Source organism: Cibotium barometz, chromosome 15, assembly GCF_041138505.1.
Source record: "Cibotium barometz isolate CiBa-2024 chromosome 15, ASM4113850v1, whole genome shotgun sequence".
Classification (NCBI taxonomy): Eukaryota; Viridiplantae; Streptophyta; class Polypodiopsida; order Cyatheales; family Cibotiaceae; genus Cibotium; species Cibotium barometz.
The window spans coordinates 3,343,326-3,363,136 of record NC_141060.1 but is presented as its reverse complement, the minus strand read 5'-3'; the positions used below and the strand labels follow the sequence as shown (position 1 = coordinate 3,363,136).

At 43.0% G+C, this 19,811-nt stretch overlaps 1 protein-coding gene across 1 annotated transcript in view; it reads left to right on the top strand.

Annotated features, from left to right (window-relative positions):
* Positions 1 to 6,661: 6,661 nt before the first annotated feature.
* Positions 6,662 to 19,811, top strand: part of LOC147630856 (uncharacterized) — a 52,292-nt gene continuing 39,142 nt past the window's right edge. Inside the window, exons 1-2 of the mRNA XM_086809936.1 lie at positions 6,662 to 6,804; positions 6,954 to 7,158. Of these exons, the coding sequence (XP_086666062.1) occupies positions 6,662 to 6,804; positions 6,954 to 7,158 (348 nt within the window). The remainder of the gene's footprint in view (positions 6,805 to 6,953; positions 7,159 to 19,811) is intronic.

Genomic DNA, 19,811 nt, shown 5'->3' with positions numbered 1-19,811 from the left:
TGAGGAAGCACAAGATGATGATCATTGGATGCTATGCAGGATGAGTATAACTCTATACTCAAGAATGACACCTGGTATTTGACAGATCTACCTCATGGCAGAAGGCCATTGGTACTAAGTGGGTTTACAAGTTAAAACGCAAAGCAGATGGTAGCGTTGATGGCTACAAGGCCAGCCTTGTTGCAAAGGGGTATGCCCAGCAAAAGAGCATTGATTATGATGAGACCTTTGCACCCACATCTCGTATGACTACCATTAGGTGTCTCATTGCTTTGGCAGCACATCATGGGTGGAATGTACATCAGTTGGATATTAAGACTACATTCTTGAATGGTGATTTACATGAGGAGGTGTACGTATCGTAGCCTCCTAGTTTTGTTGTGAAAGGAGATGAGTCTAAACTATGCAGGTTGAAAAAGGCTCTTTATGGCCTTAAGCAGGCTCTTAGAGCATGGTATGAGAAGATTCATACATACTTGGTTGCAAATGATTTTTACAATAGTCTAACAGAGAGTACAACAGTCCAACAGTCCAACAGAGAGTACCCTTTATGTGAAAAGAAATAAGGACACATTTTTGGTCATCGTTCTATACGTTGATGACATGCTGCTCATCACAGGACCCGATATAGATCAGATTTCAACCTTAAGTCTGATTCGCAGTCATCATTTGAGATGTCAGATTTGGGACCGTTGCATTACTATTTGGGGATTCAGTTTATGTAGCACAACGATGGCATTGTTATGCTACAGTCTAAATATATACATAAGCTATTGAAGAGGTTTAATCTTGAAGACTATAAACCTATGGCTACACCTATGGAGTCAGGTACTCGACTTAGTCTTCAAGATGCATGAGACTCTTTTGATGCTAGTTTGTATCAGCACAGGCAGTAGGCTATTGGGTCCCTTCTTTATGTATGCAACACGAGGCCAGATATACAGTATGTGGTCTCACAGTTGAGTAGATTTATGCATAGCCTAGGTACGAGCATTGGCAGGCTGTTAAGCGAGTTTTTTCGCTATTTACAGGGCACTCAGTATTTTGGATTGTTTTATCCAAAAGAGGGTGAGTCACAACTGCACGCTTTTAGTGATTCAGATTGGGCTGGATGTTATGACACACGAGTGTCCACTAGTGGGTTTTGCTTTTGCCTTGCTGATTCATGTATATCATGGCTCAGTGGCTCAGCAAGAAGCAACCTACAGTAGCCACTTCTAGCTATGAAGCTGAGTACAGGGTAATTTTTATAGCTATGGTTGAGTGTGTGTGGCTCAGACATCTTATGGCTGATTTGGGCATTGGACAGTTGTCTAGCACTACGATTTTCATTAACAACCAGAGCGCATTAGCAGTTGCGAGGAATCGAGTGTTTCATGCTCACTAAGCACATTGAGGTGCATTACCACTATGTCAGGGAAAGACTCTTTGCTTGGTCTATGTGCCTACACATGACAACATGGCAAATTTATTCACGAAGGCTCTTCCTTGTGAAAAGGTTGAAGCTTTTCGTAAAGCTTTGGGCTTACTGTCTTTTCAGGATTGATCGGCCATACCTTGTACATGTTCACATCATCACTCTCCAGGGGGGATTTGTAGCATTATATGGTAATGATGTGTGTGAACACACTTAGGATCGTCGGGACACTTTTTCCCTCACTAGGAGGTTTTTTCCCTCGTGCGTATGTACACCCTCTTATCTACTCATTTTGGGGTGTGTACTTATCTTTTGTATCTAGCACACATTTGTTCAGTCTAATCTAGTGAGTTTGTATGCTCTCCAGCTTCTCTATCTTGTGTGTGTGCGTTGTTGCAACCCTAACCCTAATTCCAACACATTTTCCCAAAAAGGTAAGTGGAAATAAGAAAAGTCAACACTTTTATGACACCCCCTTACACCCTTTATAAACGACTCCCAAAAGTGGCCATTTGCTAACTAAGGGGCATCTTTTCATTCAATTCTCATTAGTTTTAATGAGTTATGGAAAAAAGTGCTTAAAATCAAAGATTAATTCGTTCACTAATCTTTTTTCCTTTTGAATTAATAAAGAGTCTCTAATTAATCCTTAATCATCAATTAATATGTACCATTAAGCACATCATTAGATAGATCCTTGGATTGCTAAGCTTTGTGCTTAATCTAAAATATAAATTAACTAATAATCAAATATTAATTAAGACCTTAATTTTGGCTCTTTTCTTTATGCAAATTAAGCCAAAGACAACAAAAAATTATCTAATTAGTGAAGAAATTGATGCAATTAAATGTTTTGATGCATCTAGATGCTCCTAAAACACCCAATTAAATGTTTTGATGCATCTAGATGCTCCTAAAACACCCAAAACATTAATTTTGACACCCTACATGATCAATTTTGATCGCGAAAAACACATTTTCTAGTTTTTTTAAATCTCTTGAACTGAATTAATCACCTCTTAATGACAAAAACCAGCCAATTAAGGAAGATTAGTTAATTTCAAGAGTTTTTAAAAGTTTTTGTGAAATTTTTCAAATGATTAAGCTACCCCTAATACTTGTTAACACTCTAAGGCATGCAAATAAAACAAAAAACACACAAATCAAGTAAAAAAATTAATGACCCTAGCTCTATGTTTAATTCTAAAGAGAGCTAAAAATCACAAAATTACAATCCATTGCAATTGTTTGATGCAATGGATGCAAATTGGACCCAACACACTCTATGTGCACACTTAACAAACACTAAAATTTAGATTAAAACCAACAAAACAACACATTTAAGCCAATAAATCATTCTTTCAAAAGACAAAAAGAGAGTTATTTCTCACAAAATCACACACAAATCTCCAAATTAACCACATCTTTTTCATGGGAAATCGCTAATCAAGACCATGAGCAATGGGTTTGCATAGATTAAAGAGAGAAAGTGGAAAAAGCCAAGGGATCACTCCTCGGTAGTAGTGCCAAAAATATTATGGCTCACCCAAACCCCCTTTGAAACACATCCAATAAAAGATTACCTGGCGAACCGTAATTGTTGTGGGAATCTTTCCGTTAGTCGAGCTCATAACCCCTAAGGTCTCCAAGCTCCACAACTCCTTGAGAAGTAATACCACTGCACCTCTCGCCGGTGAGCGTTGTCACACTGCCACGTTGCACTACGTATACTCGTCCCTCCTCTCACCTCTCTTCACTCACACACACTCACTATAGTATGGATTAGAGAGAGATTAGCAAGAGGATTAGCAAGAGCAAGACTCTATTGCACAATGGGAGAGTTTTTTGTATTATGAGAGATTTTCACTTATATACATGGCCCCATAAGTGTTCACACTCACTTAAACTGTGACTGACCGGGCACTTTACGCTCATAAGAGATCTAATGCTATTACAATAATAATCCATGAAGTACATCACTTGGGACGTCATCCTAACTTGTTGCCACATGCTCTTGAAGCGGAAATCGCCATAAGTATTCCATCGGACCATTACAGGCGCCCGTCCAAGTTATAGATTTGGTTACCATTGCTTCATATCTTGAATGTATGACCTTTTGGTGTGTCTACCCTGACTCCTTGATGTAAGATAATGGCAGTAGCTCTTGTTAACCAAGTGTTAACCCTATAATAAATGGGTTGATATTGATGCATAACAAATAATTGCTCACATCTATCTTTAGCTTGTTTACTTGAAGATGCATAATTGTTTTGCTACAACTGTTTTGCTACAACCTACCACTTTTTATGTCACTTTGCTTCTTGTGCGAGATTCTGCCTACAAAGTGACCTGATTTGCCACAATAAAAGCAATGCTTTGAACCTGATCCCGATTGTTATCTTTGCCAATTGCCTCTGCCTCTCTACATCCCCTTACTTGAGACTCGCCTCTTCCACTTATGTGTGTTTGTTGCTGCTCTGCAAATCATTGGATTGCTGCTATCTATAATTCTGATTTCTAAAATGGCCACCACCACCTTGCCCCCAACCCGCGACCGCGACTGCTGCCTCTACTTAATTTGAGTAGAAGACTTGTTCTGAAGTGTTCTTGCTTTGGGGGGAAGAGTCTTCACCCAAAGACTTCTCTTTTATGAGATTAACATAGATACCAAATCCAGAAAGTTGGGAACATTCTTCCTTACAACAATAGAGGTCTTGAATGGCTTGTATTGTTTGCCAAACCCATTCAAACAAACGTTCACCAAGTCATCGTCTTCCATTGAGACATTAATAGATCTAATGGATTCAACAACACCCTTGATCTTCAATGCATACTCATTAATGGACATGTTCTTCTTCTCCACTGTATATGTAGCTCCTGTTTTAGCTTCAACTTCCTTGCCTTTGTGTTCGTCAGAAACATCTTCACCAGTTTTTCCATGCAACTATTGGAGTATTGACATCCTATATATGCCCTATCATAGTGTCCATCACATTGATTGGAGCTAATACATGACTTTCCTTGCACCCTTGTTCCAGTCTTTGAATGCCTTTATCTCTATTGGAGTAGCATTCTCTCAGGCAATTTTGGAGGCTCCTCATTGTCTTCTTCAACATAATCTCAAAATCCTTTTCCCATAGTCATTATGAACTTCCACACATGAAAGTTATTCTTGTCAAGCTTCTCATGGTTGATGTTGTTAAACATCTTTTCTTGCAACAACTAGAAATCTATAGAGAGAACAATCTACATCACAACAATATGTGTTGTAACTCTTATAGAAGTACTTCTGCATAATCTGTATGTCATAAACAAGTGACCAGAGTACACGTACATACACCCACAATCAACAATACATGTGTAATCATTGTCAGTACACCCAAAATGCAATATTGCACTATAATTTCAGACAATGGCCAAACGAAGGCCGAAACGTGCTCGAAACTCAAATTTGGTCATAAAATTTTCAAAACAATGTACTTTGCACAATTTAGGTACCTCCACACCTATGAAGATAGCTCCTTAATTGGAGATGTGTAGCTCCCATAGCTACCTAGGGGGTGTCAAGGTAGGTGTAGTTGTAGAATCCCTAGTGAAGATCCGTCGTGTCAGCTACCAAACATGCTAGTAGTATAAAAGTGGATCATTCACCCAAGCACATCATGAGTGTCAGCTCGTGTTGAGCTTGACATCTCAACATTATAAGATGGTGCTAGAAATCGGAAGCGACCTAAATGAGGAGTTCGTGCTGGAATATAGGAAGTGGCCTTACTGTGTGCTTAACACCAAATGGGATTATGAATATACTTGCTTAAGGCTAGAGTGGCCATGGACCATTTTTGAGTTGTAGCAAGCCAAGTGTGAACACTAGCCAATTGTATATAAGGTAATTAAACATGAAAATTTTAAGAATATAAGTTTATCTTTTTTATCTTTATTTTTATTTCGTAAGATGATATGGAATTTAAGATTGTTTAATGTGGAAAGATGTGTATCTTGAGCTGTATGTGTCAAAAACGATTTTATGTTGTATTCTACTTGTATGTGTTTAGGCCTTTTTGAGATGTAAAACGTTTATATGGAATCATATAATAAGAAAGGCAGTGGCGTTTAGGCTTGGCACATGAATGCATGGTGCCAAAGGATCCCTTACGCCTATATTTAATTTGCGAGTCAATAGGTATGAAGTCTTTGCCTTATGATTTCAATCATATAGTTTCTAAATTTTTAATGCTCGCATAGCTCAATCTTTTCAAATGAATGTATCATGGGAAGGGACATCTTGGTGATATCTTCATCATGGGATATACAAAGACTCATATGCCCAGTTCCAAAGTGCTCTCAAAAACATATCACATATGTTCACGGTACCAAAGTGCTCTCAAAAACATATCACATATGTTCACGGTACCAAAGTGCTCAAATCATATTTCCATTTCTAAAATCATATATGAAAGTTAAAAAAAAAACAGATCTCATGTACTCTTAGTACCAGAGTGCTCAAATCAAAGTTCTAAAAGCAGATCTCATATGCTTAATACCAACATGCTCAATCAAATTTTCAGTTTTAAAATCATGTACTCTTCCAAGAAGGGCATGCTCCTTGGCTCTTAATTTTTGGAGAGAAGTGTATCAAAATGTGGTTTTAATACTTATGCATTAATTTATATATAAGTATAGACACCAATAGTATTCGTGTGCTTTCAAGGCAATCCATTTTCAAAATCATATATCAAAGTTTAAAAAACACATCTTATATGCCCAATATCAAAGTGCTCAAGTCAAACTTCAAAAAATAGACCTTATATGCCCAATACCAAAGTGCTCAAGTCAAACTTCCAAAAATAGATACTTAATGCTCAGTATCAAAGTACTTAAATCAAATCTCCATTTTTTAAATCATATGTCAAAGTTCCAAAAACAAAACTCATGTGCTCAAATCAAAGTTTCAAAAACAGATCTCATATGCTCACACTACCAAAATCATGTTTAAGTTTGTGTTCTGAAATTATATATTCTTCCAAGGCAAGGGCACACTCCTTGGATCTTGTATTTTTTGGAGAGAAGTGTGCTAATTCTCCACCCACATCAAATTGTGGTTTTAATACTTACATATTAACTTATATAAATATATGCAGGCAAATACTATTGGTGTGTTTTCAAGGAAATCCATTTCTAAAATTATATATTATAGTTCCAAAAACAGATCTTCTCATATATATTGAGTACCAAAGTGCTGATGAAATGGAAGTTCCAAAAACAGATTTCATGGAAACAAATTTCTATTGTTATGTGCTTTCAATAAAAGGCAGGTTCCGCCTCTACCGACGAACAGACCGAATTCAGGCAGAAGCGACGTTTCAAAAATCTCAATTGTCAAATGAGCCGTAGCTACCATTAGTGCTTGATAACTAAAAAGATTAATTGGAAGATTTTCTTTAGTGCTTGATAACTTTAGTTAAAAAAAAAAGATCAATTGAAAGATTTTCTAAAAATAAAATAAAATTTGCTCAACTAATTCCTAGTTGATTGAAAGATTTTTACCCTCGTGTTGCACGTTAATACTTACCTCTCTCTATTATAATACTTACCTCTCTCTATTATTATTATTATTTTTTTCGGGAAAAAAAGAACCCAGGCCATGTTCAGAAACTCAGGCAGCTTTCATTGCAGATCTGAGCTCTGAAAAGAGGGAAGCGGGCAACTCTAGCACTCCTCGAAAATGGCCGTATCTGTGGCTGGTAAGTGCATCATACTACGTTTTCTGATCCGAAGCCACACTGTACTCTCTGTGTGCGACCTCGTGTGTAGGAACATGCGACCCCTTGTATGATATTTACAGAAACTGAACAGTTACCTATCCAGATCTGCTGTTTTTTACATGTTCATTTCAGTTGCTGATTGTAAGCTAATGCACATCAATGTAAGTCAAAACATATTCCTGCATCAAAAAACCTTGAGACACATCAATGACTTCGCATGCTTAATGGTCCAACTGCCCCGTGAAGAATGCAACATTCCGCATGGCAATTCCCAATTCGTTTTGCGAGAGAGATGCCACTCCCCAGATGCTTGTGAAAAGCTTCTGGCCTCATGAGGCTGGACGCGATGCAAAAAGGGTGGACATCTGCAGGCCTGACAGGAATCAAACCCTTCCATTGTCTTGAGAGCTGGTAACTTATCCTTGTTGGGACTGAAAGTGCTCTGCAGCTAGCCTATTATCTTCTTGTGTGAACATCCACCTGGATGCCCATCCGATGAGGGGGATGCTTCCATCAGGTGTGCCTGGCCTGGCCCTAAAGATGAGAAGCAGCCCCGAGACCTTGGAGTGAGGAGGCTGAGGGCGATTTCATGCCTTGGAAAAAATGGAAACATCCCCCCAAAGGAGTAGAACATGCTGCATGTTTAATGAAGGACCGTATGTTGCCTGAAATTCATATTCTCAAACACCATATTGATGGTGTGACTGTCTTTTGAGATAACATCCTAGAAATACTGAGCCTGTTGGGGCCAGTAAATGGCTGATTAGTGCGACCGCCGACTCCCCTTCCTCCGAGCTTTGTGGGTTTTGGGGGGGGGTGTGCGGGAGTCTTATTGACAGCTCAAGAAACGAGACAGCCTCCTTGCAAGGTGGAGATGAAGGTGATGGTTTGATCACAAACAACTCTTGCAAATGTGGCACACAAATTTAGCTTTGCAATGTTTGTGCAGTACCTCATGCTTGATGGCTAGGAAATAGTTGCCTTGCATGCATTCTAATTCAGACCCTTTTTGAGCACTCACATAATCTATTCGTTTCATTGAAATATGGCGAATGGGAAAAATATAAAAGTCGAGCTCCTTGGAGAGGATGGGCAACTTTAAACCCAGGGGTCAGAACTTAGTGAGAGCAAGACTGTAGCTGTTTGGAAGCGTAACTAATATGGAGATGTCTATTGGGAATCAAGGTCTTACCTGTGCATGAAAGGCTTCTAAGCTTGTTTAAATATGTGGTAATGTGTGTGTGTGTGAACATCCTACTAAACACTCACTTAAATGTTTGTGTGTACTTGTGTGTGAACCACCTCTTAGAGGGGGAGGATAAAATCTAGATATTACTGTGTGTTTGACATAAGCAGCGATGTCATTTGGGCAACCTTTGTACCTATAAAAGTGTTGTACTTCATTGAAGAAATCAATCAACAAGTTACATCATCGAGTTGTGTTAATCACTCTCTCTCTAGCATTGTCTTGTGTGTGTGTGTGTACTGTTCACTAGCCATGGCCTTGCTCACCTTTCAGCCTCCATAGCTGTGTACTGTGAACAACATTTGATATTAGAGGGTTATATGGTTTTTACAGCCTGCACATCAACGCCTTTGTCCAGGACTGTGTGCTTTCTCATTCCAACATGTAGTTAGAGCATGGAACTGCTGTGTTAACCCTCTTGTGCGCAGTCTGTCACCATCACTCCAGGCCGCTGTCACTGTTGATGTAGCCAATGCCGTTATTGCCTTCATCACACGGCACCCACGTATCCTATCAACAAAGCGTCGAGTCGTCATCGAATAGTGTAGAAAGGTTTTAATAAACCTTACAAAAGGCCACGTGCATGTGGTTGCCCTTTGCGCATGCAACTGCATGCTGGTCGTCAATTGCTGCTGCACGAGCATTGCTGCCATCCACTGAGTTACTGCCACCTCCAACGAGAACCTCTACTCTGTGAAGAGCTCCACGACTGTCTCTACAACAGCCTATCTGCACAGATCTGCCTCAAGCAGACACATCAAAGGGGTCAACAAAGTCCTTCTGTAAACAACACTCAGGAAGTATAGATTTGGGTTTTTATGATTTTCTGAAAATCCTGCTTAATCGAAGCCCCCAACATCTTTTAAAATTGAGGGCATATATCAAGCATTGGAGTGTTGCTATAGTCTCCTATAGCATGAAGTTCAAAAAGCCCTAATTTTTGGGAAACCTTAATTTTTGGAAACCCTATTTTTTTTCGGGAGCAAGAGATGAAAAATTTGCTTTATATAATGATTGAACCTCTGAGCCACCAAATAAGTAGGCCAAGTTGCTATCAAGGGGGGATGATGATAAATGTGGTGCTACAGTGCACAAAAGTGTGTTTCCATGTCTGTGTCAAATTTTTGTGTGTTGTTTTTGTGTGTATGTCTGTGCTTATTAAAGTCTAAAAAATGTGTTGTGTTCTATTCAGTTATATGTTATTTACTGTTCATATGTGAGTTGTGTGTGGTGAATGTGAGGGACCTAATCCCATGTGTACTCTACCCTTGGGACCCCATAACTGGCATGAGAAACTAGGCCATGAGCCTAAGATTTATCCTTGACACAGTATGGGGTAATCCCTTGAGGGGGGATTGTCGGGAATCAAGGTCTTGCATGTTTGCGAAAGGCTTCTAAGCTTGGATAAATATGTGGTAATGTGTGCGTGAACATCCTCTTACAAGGAGTAAACACTCACTTAAATATTTGTGTGTGTATTTGTGTGTGAACCCTCTCTCAGAGAGGGAATTGCCTCTAACAAGGAGTAAACACTCACTTAAATGTTTCTGTGTATTTGTGTGTGAACCACCTCTAACAAGGAGTAAACACTCACTTAAATGTTTGTGTATTTGTGTGAACCACCTTTTAGAGAGGGAAGAATAGTATCTAGATATTATTGTGTATTTGACATAAGTAGTGATGTCATTTGGGTCAACCTTTGTACCTATAAAGGTGTTGTACTAGGTTTCTAGTTTGAGTTTGAGTTTCCATGACGATGATATTCCATGGATACTTGTAATCATCTTTTGTCTCATAGGCCCATTGGGTCTTTTGTAAGACGTAAATATAACTTTCTTTCTTTCTCTCTATCTTTGTCTATTCGTCACTAGTCATGGCCTTGCTCACCTTTGGGCAACAATGTCCTTGTGACGAATCTATATGGATTGACCTAAGACATCTCATGCCATAACTTCCCACTGTGTGAAAATGGTATTTTAGCCAGCCCAAAAAGGGGTTTTATTTTGGTATATTTTGTCTTGCTGCTGGTCGACAGCCTTCCTTGGACTGACCAGCAGTCCCACAGCATATATATATATATAATCGCTTCATAATTCACCAGCACAACAACATCATAATCAACATCATATTGAGGATCTGCTACTGCCGCCGGCCTACCTTTGGAGTAGCTTGGGTCTTCACTATATCTGCGTTTTTTCTACTGCAGCACATCTCGGGACAACAGCTCTCTTTAGCACATCTTGGGACAGCAGCTCTCTTTGCATCCATCACATTAGCGTTTTTTCCTGCAGCTCACCTCGGGACAGTAGCCCATGGACTTGGGACAATAGCACTTTGCTCATCCTCCATGGACTTGGGATAGCAGCCCTCTCTGCTCATCTTCATCTCATCTTCATCTGACATCGGGACAACAGTCCTCTCCGCTCTTCACCACCCCTCAGGTACTGCAGCACCCTCATCACCAGAGCCTACATCCGTCAGGTATCGCAACACTCTTGTCACCAGAGCCTGCACCCCTCAAGCTCCACAGCACCCTTGTCACTAGAGCATGCACCACTACACCTTCCGTGGACCGCTACCCACTACAGATATCCACCACCTCGGAGTGCCTCTGCATCCACCGACCCGAGCCTTCGTCATTGACCATGTCTCTGAGTGCCTTCGCCTCACATCGATGCGAGCCTTCGTCACCGACCCTGCTTTAGCTCCAATCTCGTCTTTGCTTCTTCGCTAGTCTGCTACTCAGAGTCACCTCATATGAGAGGGCCTCTTGTACATGATTTCATTCACCATCATGCATACACTCATTCACCTATTTCATGTTGTGTTGATTTGCTCTGATCTCTTGTACATCTGTTCCTTTCGTCCTTTTGCCCTCACATGATATCATAGCAATCGTGAGCAAAGGGATTGAAGACCTCGAGAGCACACATCATGGATCGTCTACCCATGATTCCGGAGGACTAGCCTTTGTCACCAAATGTTGATTCTCCGTACTTTGATCTCGGCATAGTCACATGGGACGGAAGGGACGACTGCTTGGAACGGAGGGACGCTGAAACGGGACGGACAGGCGACGGGAACGGCAGGGGACGGACGGACGTCCCCTAAGAGGCGTTTCTCACAGGGGACGGCGACGGGGACGGCTCAGGAACGGGGACGCTCGTGGGGGACGGTTCTATGAGGGGATGGCAAGGAGCCGTCCCCTCACAGAACCGTTTGCGTGTTTTTTCAGCCGTTGCGCCCGCTGTTTATAGCCGTTTTGCAGTCGCGTTTCCAGCCGCCGCTTGCTTGGGCCTTGGCCCTTTAGCCTTTGAGGCTTGGCCCTCTCTCTCTCTCTCTCTTGCCCTTGAGGCTTGCCTCTCTCTCTTGCCTATCTATATAAGAACAAGCCTCTACGAGGCTACAAGCACACACAACTCTCAAGCTTTCAAGCTTCTTCTAGCTTCCAACTTCCAAGTTCCAAGCCTCTCACACAAGGCCCGTGGGCCGCCGCCCTACTATCTAGACTCTCTCTCTCTCTCTCTCTCTCTCACCTCTCCCTCGGGCCTCAAGCCTCTTGAGTCTTGAGTCTTCCAACTTCCAAGCCTCTAGGCTCTAGGCCTCTCTCTCTCCCTCTCTCTCTCTCTCTCTCTCATTCCTCAAGGCTCAAGAGTCAAGCCATCTTCAACCATGGCATCCTCCTCACGTGCCGGGGCTTCCCGTAGAAGGACAACGGGATGGACATGGTGGGAGGAGGTTAACTACACCCCATTGTTCATGGAGGCGGTTCTTGGCCATGGGTATGTAAGCTTTGCCCGTACCGGCGAACGGGTGGCGCCGACAAAGTGCGAGCCCACCTCTTGCATGAGAGTGGGCATGAGGTGAGGTTTTGCACGAATGTCACGCCCGAGAAGAGACGGGAACTTCTTGACAAGCTTAGTGTCTACGAGGCGGTCGAAGCGACAAGAAGGACACCACGAGCGGCCGTGGATCCCGCGACGATGGGGAGAGGAACTCAAGCCTCTACAATGGAGTCATGTGGTGGATCGGGATCATGCACACCATCACCTTCACCATCAAGTCGGAATGTTAATCCATCCACGACGCCGGCACCCTCCATCTCCACGGCCTCTCAACCATTACGTGGCCCACGATGACAATCTACACTTGGGGAGAATTGGAACCCCAAGTTGAAGGAGGAGGTGGATATGGCGGTGGCCTGCTTCTTCTTCCACGACCACATTGCCTTTCAAGCGGCTAGGTAAGTGCAATCGATCATTGCCAATTCATCATTCATGTTTTCATCATCCTAGTCCCCTTCTCATTAGTAAATTACTTTCTTGAATAGGTCGGAATACTTCAAGGTCATGGTTAAGAAGATGGTCGCCTGCAGTTCTAGGCTGTCCTATGGCTAGCCAATTGGCTGGGCTGGCCCAAGAGCCATTCGGCTGCTTGGCCAAGCCCTCTTGGGCTGGCCGACAGCCTGCCCAGCCCTTCCTTGGGCTGGTGGGCATGTCTTGGGGTTGCTTGGCCCCATTTTTGGGTGGCCCATAGCCTTCCCTGTGTCCACAACTACTGCATACCTACATCTACACAGCTGTCTGATATCTGGTGTCAGACGAAACATACAGAACAACTGACATCATTGCAGAGGGAGACTCACAGTGTGGACTGGCACTGTTTCATGTGCAGGACAGTGCACACCTGACCTTGGACTCATGTGCAGGACAATGCACACCTGACCTCGGACGACTGAGATGGATCCCTGGCTGACTCGTCCCGAACTGGGCTCACATGGGACCAGTTCACCATCCCAGGTCCTGCACCTTCTGTACAAAAATGTCTACGTGGCATCCAAGTGCGGGATGCTCCTTTGTATTCTAGGATATTCTCCCATTTCCAAAGCTTGTACTTTCCAAATATTTAGACATCCTAGAGTCCACCAGACCCCTTTCATACTGGGAAATGTCTAGGCTGGTGACATCCTCCCCAGCTTCTTAAAAGTTGTCCACAACTTTAAGCTTCAAGCCATATATTCAAGATATAATCATGTCCTATTAAGTGGGCGAGACAAGACAGTCTGAAAAATCCAATATAACTGAAGAATCCATGTTGCAAAGAAATGGGTGAGACTAAATAAGTCTCCATAATACCAATATCAAAATGATGTCCCAAAATAAATGGGCGAGAATTCCATGGAAGATATGCTAGACACAGGCACAAGAGCCAATTGTGTCTCAATCACCAATATCAATGAGATAATCATATGCCAATGAAAATCACCAACCAGGTGCTAAGACACTTAAAATAAGTGCCATGCACAAGAAACTAGTGCCTCGCACAGAAACATGTGCTATGCACACAAACTGGTGCCATTCAAGAGCACAAACCATGGTGACAGAAAAGCTGGTTCTCCATAGTTCTGGCAATCCTTTCTCCCAATCCCAACAGTTCCCATGTTCTCCCATACAATCCCAACTCTGATCAACAAGCATGGTGTGGAAACAATGAAACACTCACTCCACAATCGCAACACGAATCCACGTGTATGGTGAAGTGTTCATTGAATTGCCCTCTCACAATCCCAACATGAATCCACATGCATGGTGAGATGAACAATGAACCTCTTGGCCTCTGTATGGGGAGATAGTGATTCTAATATGGCTTAAAAATAAATAAATCCATGTCCCAAATAAAGAGGCGAGACAAAATAGTCCCATAAGGCCAGATATCATAATCATGTCCCAAGTAAATGGGCGAGACAAATCAGTCCCATAAGTCCAGATATAATAATCCATGTCCCAAGTAAATGGGCGAGACAAATTAGTCCTATAAGTCCAGATATCATAATCCATGTCCCAAGTAAATGGGCGAGACAAAATAAGTCTCTTGCTAACAAGGCATCGGTCCACATGACCCTTGGCATAGACATAAGTCCCGTGCCAACCAGGCGTCATGTCCACTTTACCACTTGCACTCCGTGTTGGTACTCTGACCACACACCTTGGATGAGAGGTGGGCTCAAGTAACAATCACTCGCAGGCATAGATAGCCTGGTGTTCCATAAGCATTTTTGCTACACATAGTTTATAGGCATTTCGGCCAACTCACACTACTCTCTCAAGTGCCCATGTTTCCTTCCATCTGCTCTCTATTATTCCACCCAGATATGGTAGAAACAATCTTGAAGAGAGCACGTAGGACAAGAGAAGACTACACACGGTATGTTGTGCTCGACACTACCCTCTGAAGTGCCCATGTTCCCTTCCATCTGCTCTCTATTGTTCCACCCACACATGGTAGAAACAATCTTCAAGAGAGCACGTAGGACAAGAGCACTACACAGGGTATGTGAACCATGAGTTCCATAAGTCCAGTGCATCCCAAACATAAAGAATAATCCATCCCAGTAAAAGGGAGTCATAAACATAATCCATAAACATGAGGATGGATCCAAATCCCTAGAAAAGAAGTCCAGGAATCCATAGATCTGTATACCATAACTCTTACCACGTACTCCGTGCTAACCACACACCTTGGAGTAGAGGTGGACTTTATCCATGAAAGCATCATATCCATGAGATATCCAAAGATTTCTTCTCTATAAATTCGGACAGATTTGTCCATAGAAATTATTTGCGAAGCCCAATATCTATATAAATCTCATCCAAGAAAGAAATCTCCATAGATATAATCCATCCCAATAAAGGGAGCCATAAACAATGTTTCCTTGAAACCATCTCAAGGCAAACAACACCACCTTTCTCCTTGCATGGCTATACAAGGATTAGTGAACATCAAAAACACTTCATAGTAAATAGCAAAAGCACCAACTTTGCAAACTCAAAATATGCTTAGCTTTTCTTTGCCAGGTTGGTCATGAAGCCAAAAGAAATATCTCGTCACCATATCCTTAAGATATCGTGAGATATATCTCCATATAGCTTGCTTGTAAGCTTGATAATATAATCCACAATATCCATATGGAACGAGTGCTAAACGTGTGCACATAAAGCCAACTCTATACTTCCAAGATAAATTTTGTGAATTCATAAATCCTTAGACCTAGTTGTCTATTGCTCATGCTCTTGCTTCATAGGCTCTAAAGTGGCTGGCCATGCTTAATAGCAATGATGGTTAAGTGTGGTCCCCACTTGAGATCTTTTCTCTTCCTTCTTGATAGAAGGAAGCCTCCGCTTCCAAGGAAGCCTATGCCCTGATACCAATGTAACTCGCGGATGCCCGGGGGACTAGGGCCTTTGGCACACTTGTTGATACCATCAATGCATATTAAAACATTTAAACATGGCCACAGCCTTAACACATATCCATCATCACTTTGCATAAAACATAAAGCTGGACAAAACATCCACAAATGCTGAAAATGGAGCTTGCACATGTGACACCACATAGAGGCTGGAATGGGCCGGCCCCCCCCTTGGAGTATTTTATTACCCAAGGAGAATAATATCATGTACAAGCTTTGAGGGCCTTACTCTCCCCATGGGAGATGCCGGATTATCCATATACAAATGCCATAACACAGCCCAACACGAGGCTACCAAGCCGGAACACAGGCTGTAGAAATGCCAAGCCAACAATATAATCCATATACCTCCGTGTGGGTATTGATTCTCCCCCAAAAACCACGGGTCTTCATACAATAGAGCTGGTACAACAGGTTCAGCTCTCCATTCAATCGGTACAATAGGTACAGTGGCTGGTACAGTAGGTATAGTGGCTGGTACAGCTAGTACAAAGGGTTAGTACAGCCAGAACAGTGGCTGGTACAGTAGGTACAATGGGTGGTACAGTTGGTACAGTGGCTGGTATAGCAAGTACAAGGGCTGGTACAGCCAGTACAATGGTTGGTACAGCAGGTACAAGGACTTGTACAGCCAATACAGTGGCTGGTACAACAAGTACAAGGGCTGGTACAACAAGTACAATGGCTAGAAATCATAATAAATGATCTAATACCCTTGCCTTCAATATTTCTTCGCAATGGAAGCCTCCAAAACAGTCCCCAACAGTAGTTATTCTTCATGGGCAGCCTTCAAGAGAGAGAAAGAGAGTAACCATCATTAGGGCAGCCTGTAACGGTGGTAGAGGCTAGTGTGTAGCAAGAGAGCCTCCATCAATGAAGAGAGAGGGCTCCAATTTATAGATTTGGGTCTCCCATGAGTGAAAATGGAAAGAGAAGGCTATGATGACAAGTGGAGAGCCACACAATAGCTAGAGTGACAAGTGTGAGGCCACTTGTCTCACTTTGATCCACTTTCTTGCCGCATGTCCCAATCTAAGAGATGGGTTCTCCCATAATCTTTACCTCTAAAAATATCCCAACTAGTAGACATTCTGTCATAGGCACTTTGCCAACTCTTGGTATCTGCTCAATTCGAGATGTAATGACGCGAACAGAATTTTCATCGGAGTTGGGCCAAAAATAGCAACTCTCCTAAATTTTAGGAGTGTGGTCCTTTGTATTATAGGATAATCGCCCATTCCCAAAGCTTGTACTTTTCAAATATTTAGACATCCTGGAGTCCACTAGACCCCTTTCATACTGGGAAATGTCTAGGTTGGTGCAGGCTCCACTTGTTGTAGGCGGCCTGTTCCAAATGAGAAAATGGCCCTTTTTGGGCTGGGTTAAATACCCTTTTGGGTATATTTTCACACGCCCCCTCTCAGACCAAAAAGGGATCATGAGAGAAGATGAGGGGGAGTCCAGGATGGCTGGTGCCTATATCCAGAGTGTAAGGGTTGAGGAGGGAAACCGGAAAATCCACCAAGACCAGGCATAGATGTAGGACCTGTCAAGGGTGCTCCATAAGATGGAATAAAGTTTTGGGCACTCAGCATAGGTGGAATACCTGGTTGAGGCACAAACCCTGGAGAGGGCACATAATTAGGAAAAACACCAGTGCCAGAGATGGGTTGGTAAGCCACCTCATACCCCGGAATGCTGGGTGGTACCGCAGTGCCAAAGGGCATAATGTTGAAAGATACTTGGGATGGGTAGAACCCATATGCAGGACCCAAAGGAGGTGCAGGCGGTGACGACTGCATGCCACCACTAGAAGGAAGAGATATGGGTTGGGTGGGAGGGTTTTGTGCTTGAAATTGAGCAGTATTCAATAACAGATTAGGAGTAGGGACAAAAAGTGAACCAGATGAGAAAACAATGTTACCTCCTTGAACACCAGAAGTCGGAGAGTGAATTATACTCCTAGACCCTCCTCTGTTTGGGTTCACAAAATGCCAAGGATCGAGGGTAGTTGATGGTACGGTTTGTTGAACCTGTGCTACAGAAGAAGATACCTAGGTAGAGTTAGGAACATACGTACTAAAAGGCACATACGAACTTGACGCGGTCACTAGCAGGGATGATGATGGATCTCCGAACGACCGAGGAGATACGTGTCCTTCCTGAGAAAAAGTCCCATACCGAAGTCCAGTTTGTCGGCTAGAATGAGAAGCAGGGCTCTCCAGTTGAGGCTGAATACCTGGGTCCAATATTGGCATATTGGTTGTGGGCATGTATCCTCCTCTTGAAGTAATGTTTGATGAGCTCGGTGAAGGAAAACCATATGCCAAGGGTTTAGAGGGTGAGTGGGTAAAAATAGGCTGGTTGTCTCCCAATGAAAGACCTCGAACAGGGCTCTCCAGCGAATGAGGAGTCCCATCCTCCATGTGATCTATATCTGAATAAGGAGAGTCAATATCTGGTATGAAAGGCTGATCCTCCGGAATCGAGGGTAGACAATCCATGCTGTGTACTCTCAAGGTCTTCAATCCTTTTGCTCACGATAGCTCTGATACCATGTGAGGGCAAAAGAGACCAAAGGACTAAATATATGAAAGATCAGAGCAAATTACACAACATGCAATGATGATATGTATATAAATGATGAAGTCTAGTACAGGAGGTCTATGTGAGACTGCGAACGAGCAGAGAAGGCTGTTGTCCCAAAAATGTAGATAACAATCCTGAAGTAAGCTTGATGTGTCACATGCATCCTGCACTTGGATGCCACGTAGACATATCTGTACAGAAGGTGCAGGACTTGGGATGGAAAACTGGTCCCATGTGAGTCCAGTCCAGGATGAGGAAAACTGGTCCCATGTGAGTCCAGTCCAGGATGAGTCAGCCAGGGTTCCATTCTAGTCGTCCGAGGTTAGGTGTGCATTGTCCTGCACATGAGTCCAATGTCAGGTGTGCATTGTCCTGCACATGAAACAGTGCTAGTCCGCGTTGTGAGGCTCCCTCTGGAATGATGTCAATGGTTCTGTGTATCTGGTTACTGGTATGATACTGGATGCCAGATCACTGTGTAGACAGTTAGGGTTTGCATATAGGAAAGGGGCCAGCCCATAGGGCTACTCCAAGGACAGATGTAGGCAAGGGGAAGGTGTAGAACCACCCCCATAGGGGATAGGAAGGCCTTGGCTGTGCCCACCAGCCATGGGATGGCCATGGAGGAGCTGTAGGACAGCCCCAGGGCTCCTGGACAGGTGGCTGACTGGTTACACAGCACCTAGGGGACCGTAATCCAGGTGTGGGGCAGCCCACACTGGCTGCCCAGCAGCCAGATCTGAGGCGCCTGATGGCCAGCCCTTATTTAAGTCATGCGCAGGTTTTTACAGCATTTAATGCTGAATATTCTAGTCGTGGAGCTATTTTCAGGCAGCCGACTGCATATTGTTGAGGGTATAAATACCAAAGACACAAATCAGTTCATTTATCTCATAATTCACCAAGTGCTGAAGCTGATCAAAGGGCCATGACAGCCAAGGACCAGCTAACGCAGAAGGGGTGAAGGATTGAAGGTCAAGGGCAGAGATCTATCTCAGCCAAGACGGTCCAGGTTCAGTCTTTTATTTCAGTTTTGCATCATTCTAATAAAAGTACACCAATCGTGGTGGGGGCCCTACAGAGGGTATTCGGGACCCAATACTGTGTCCTCTTCTCCCTCTCTCTCTCTCTCTCTCTATCTCTATATTTTTTCTGCACATCTACATTCAGTTTTGTGCGTTAATTTCGTCGCGACAAGTGTGCTGTTTTTTTGGGTATTGAAGTTACCGATCTCACCCGAAGCTTCCGCATGTTACAGTGGTACCAGAGCCTACTTTAAGTGTAAAGATTCAGCAAGAAACCAGAATTTTTTTCTCGCTCGTGTGGTTGGTTTTCAGACTTCGGTGGATTACCCCTTTCGGAGTAACTCCTATCTCTCGAAGGACAGTTGGTTTTCAGCCTCCGGAGGCCTCCAGAAGTCTCCTGCACACAGTGGATGGTTAGATTGCGCTCCGAAAAGGAAGTGTGTTTTCTTGCTATGGCAAGCTTCGACAACAAGATAGACCAAGAACCTTGGGACCAAAGTGCACGAGGCAGCCCAGCTAGGGC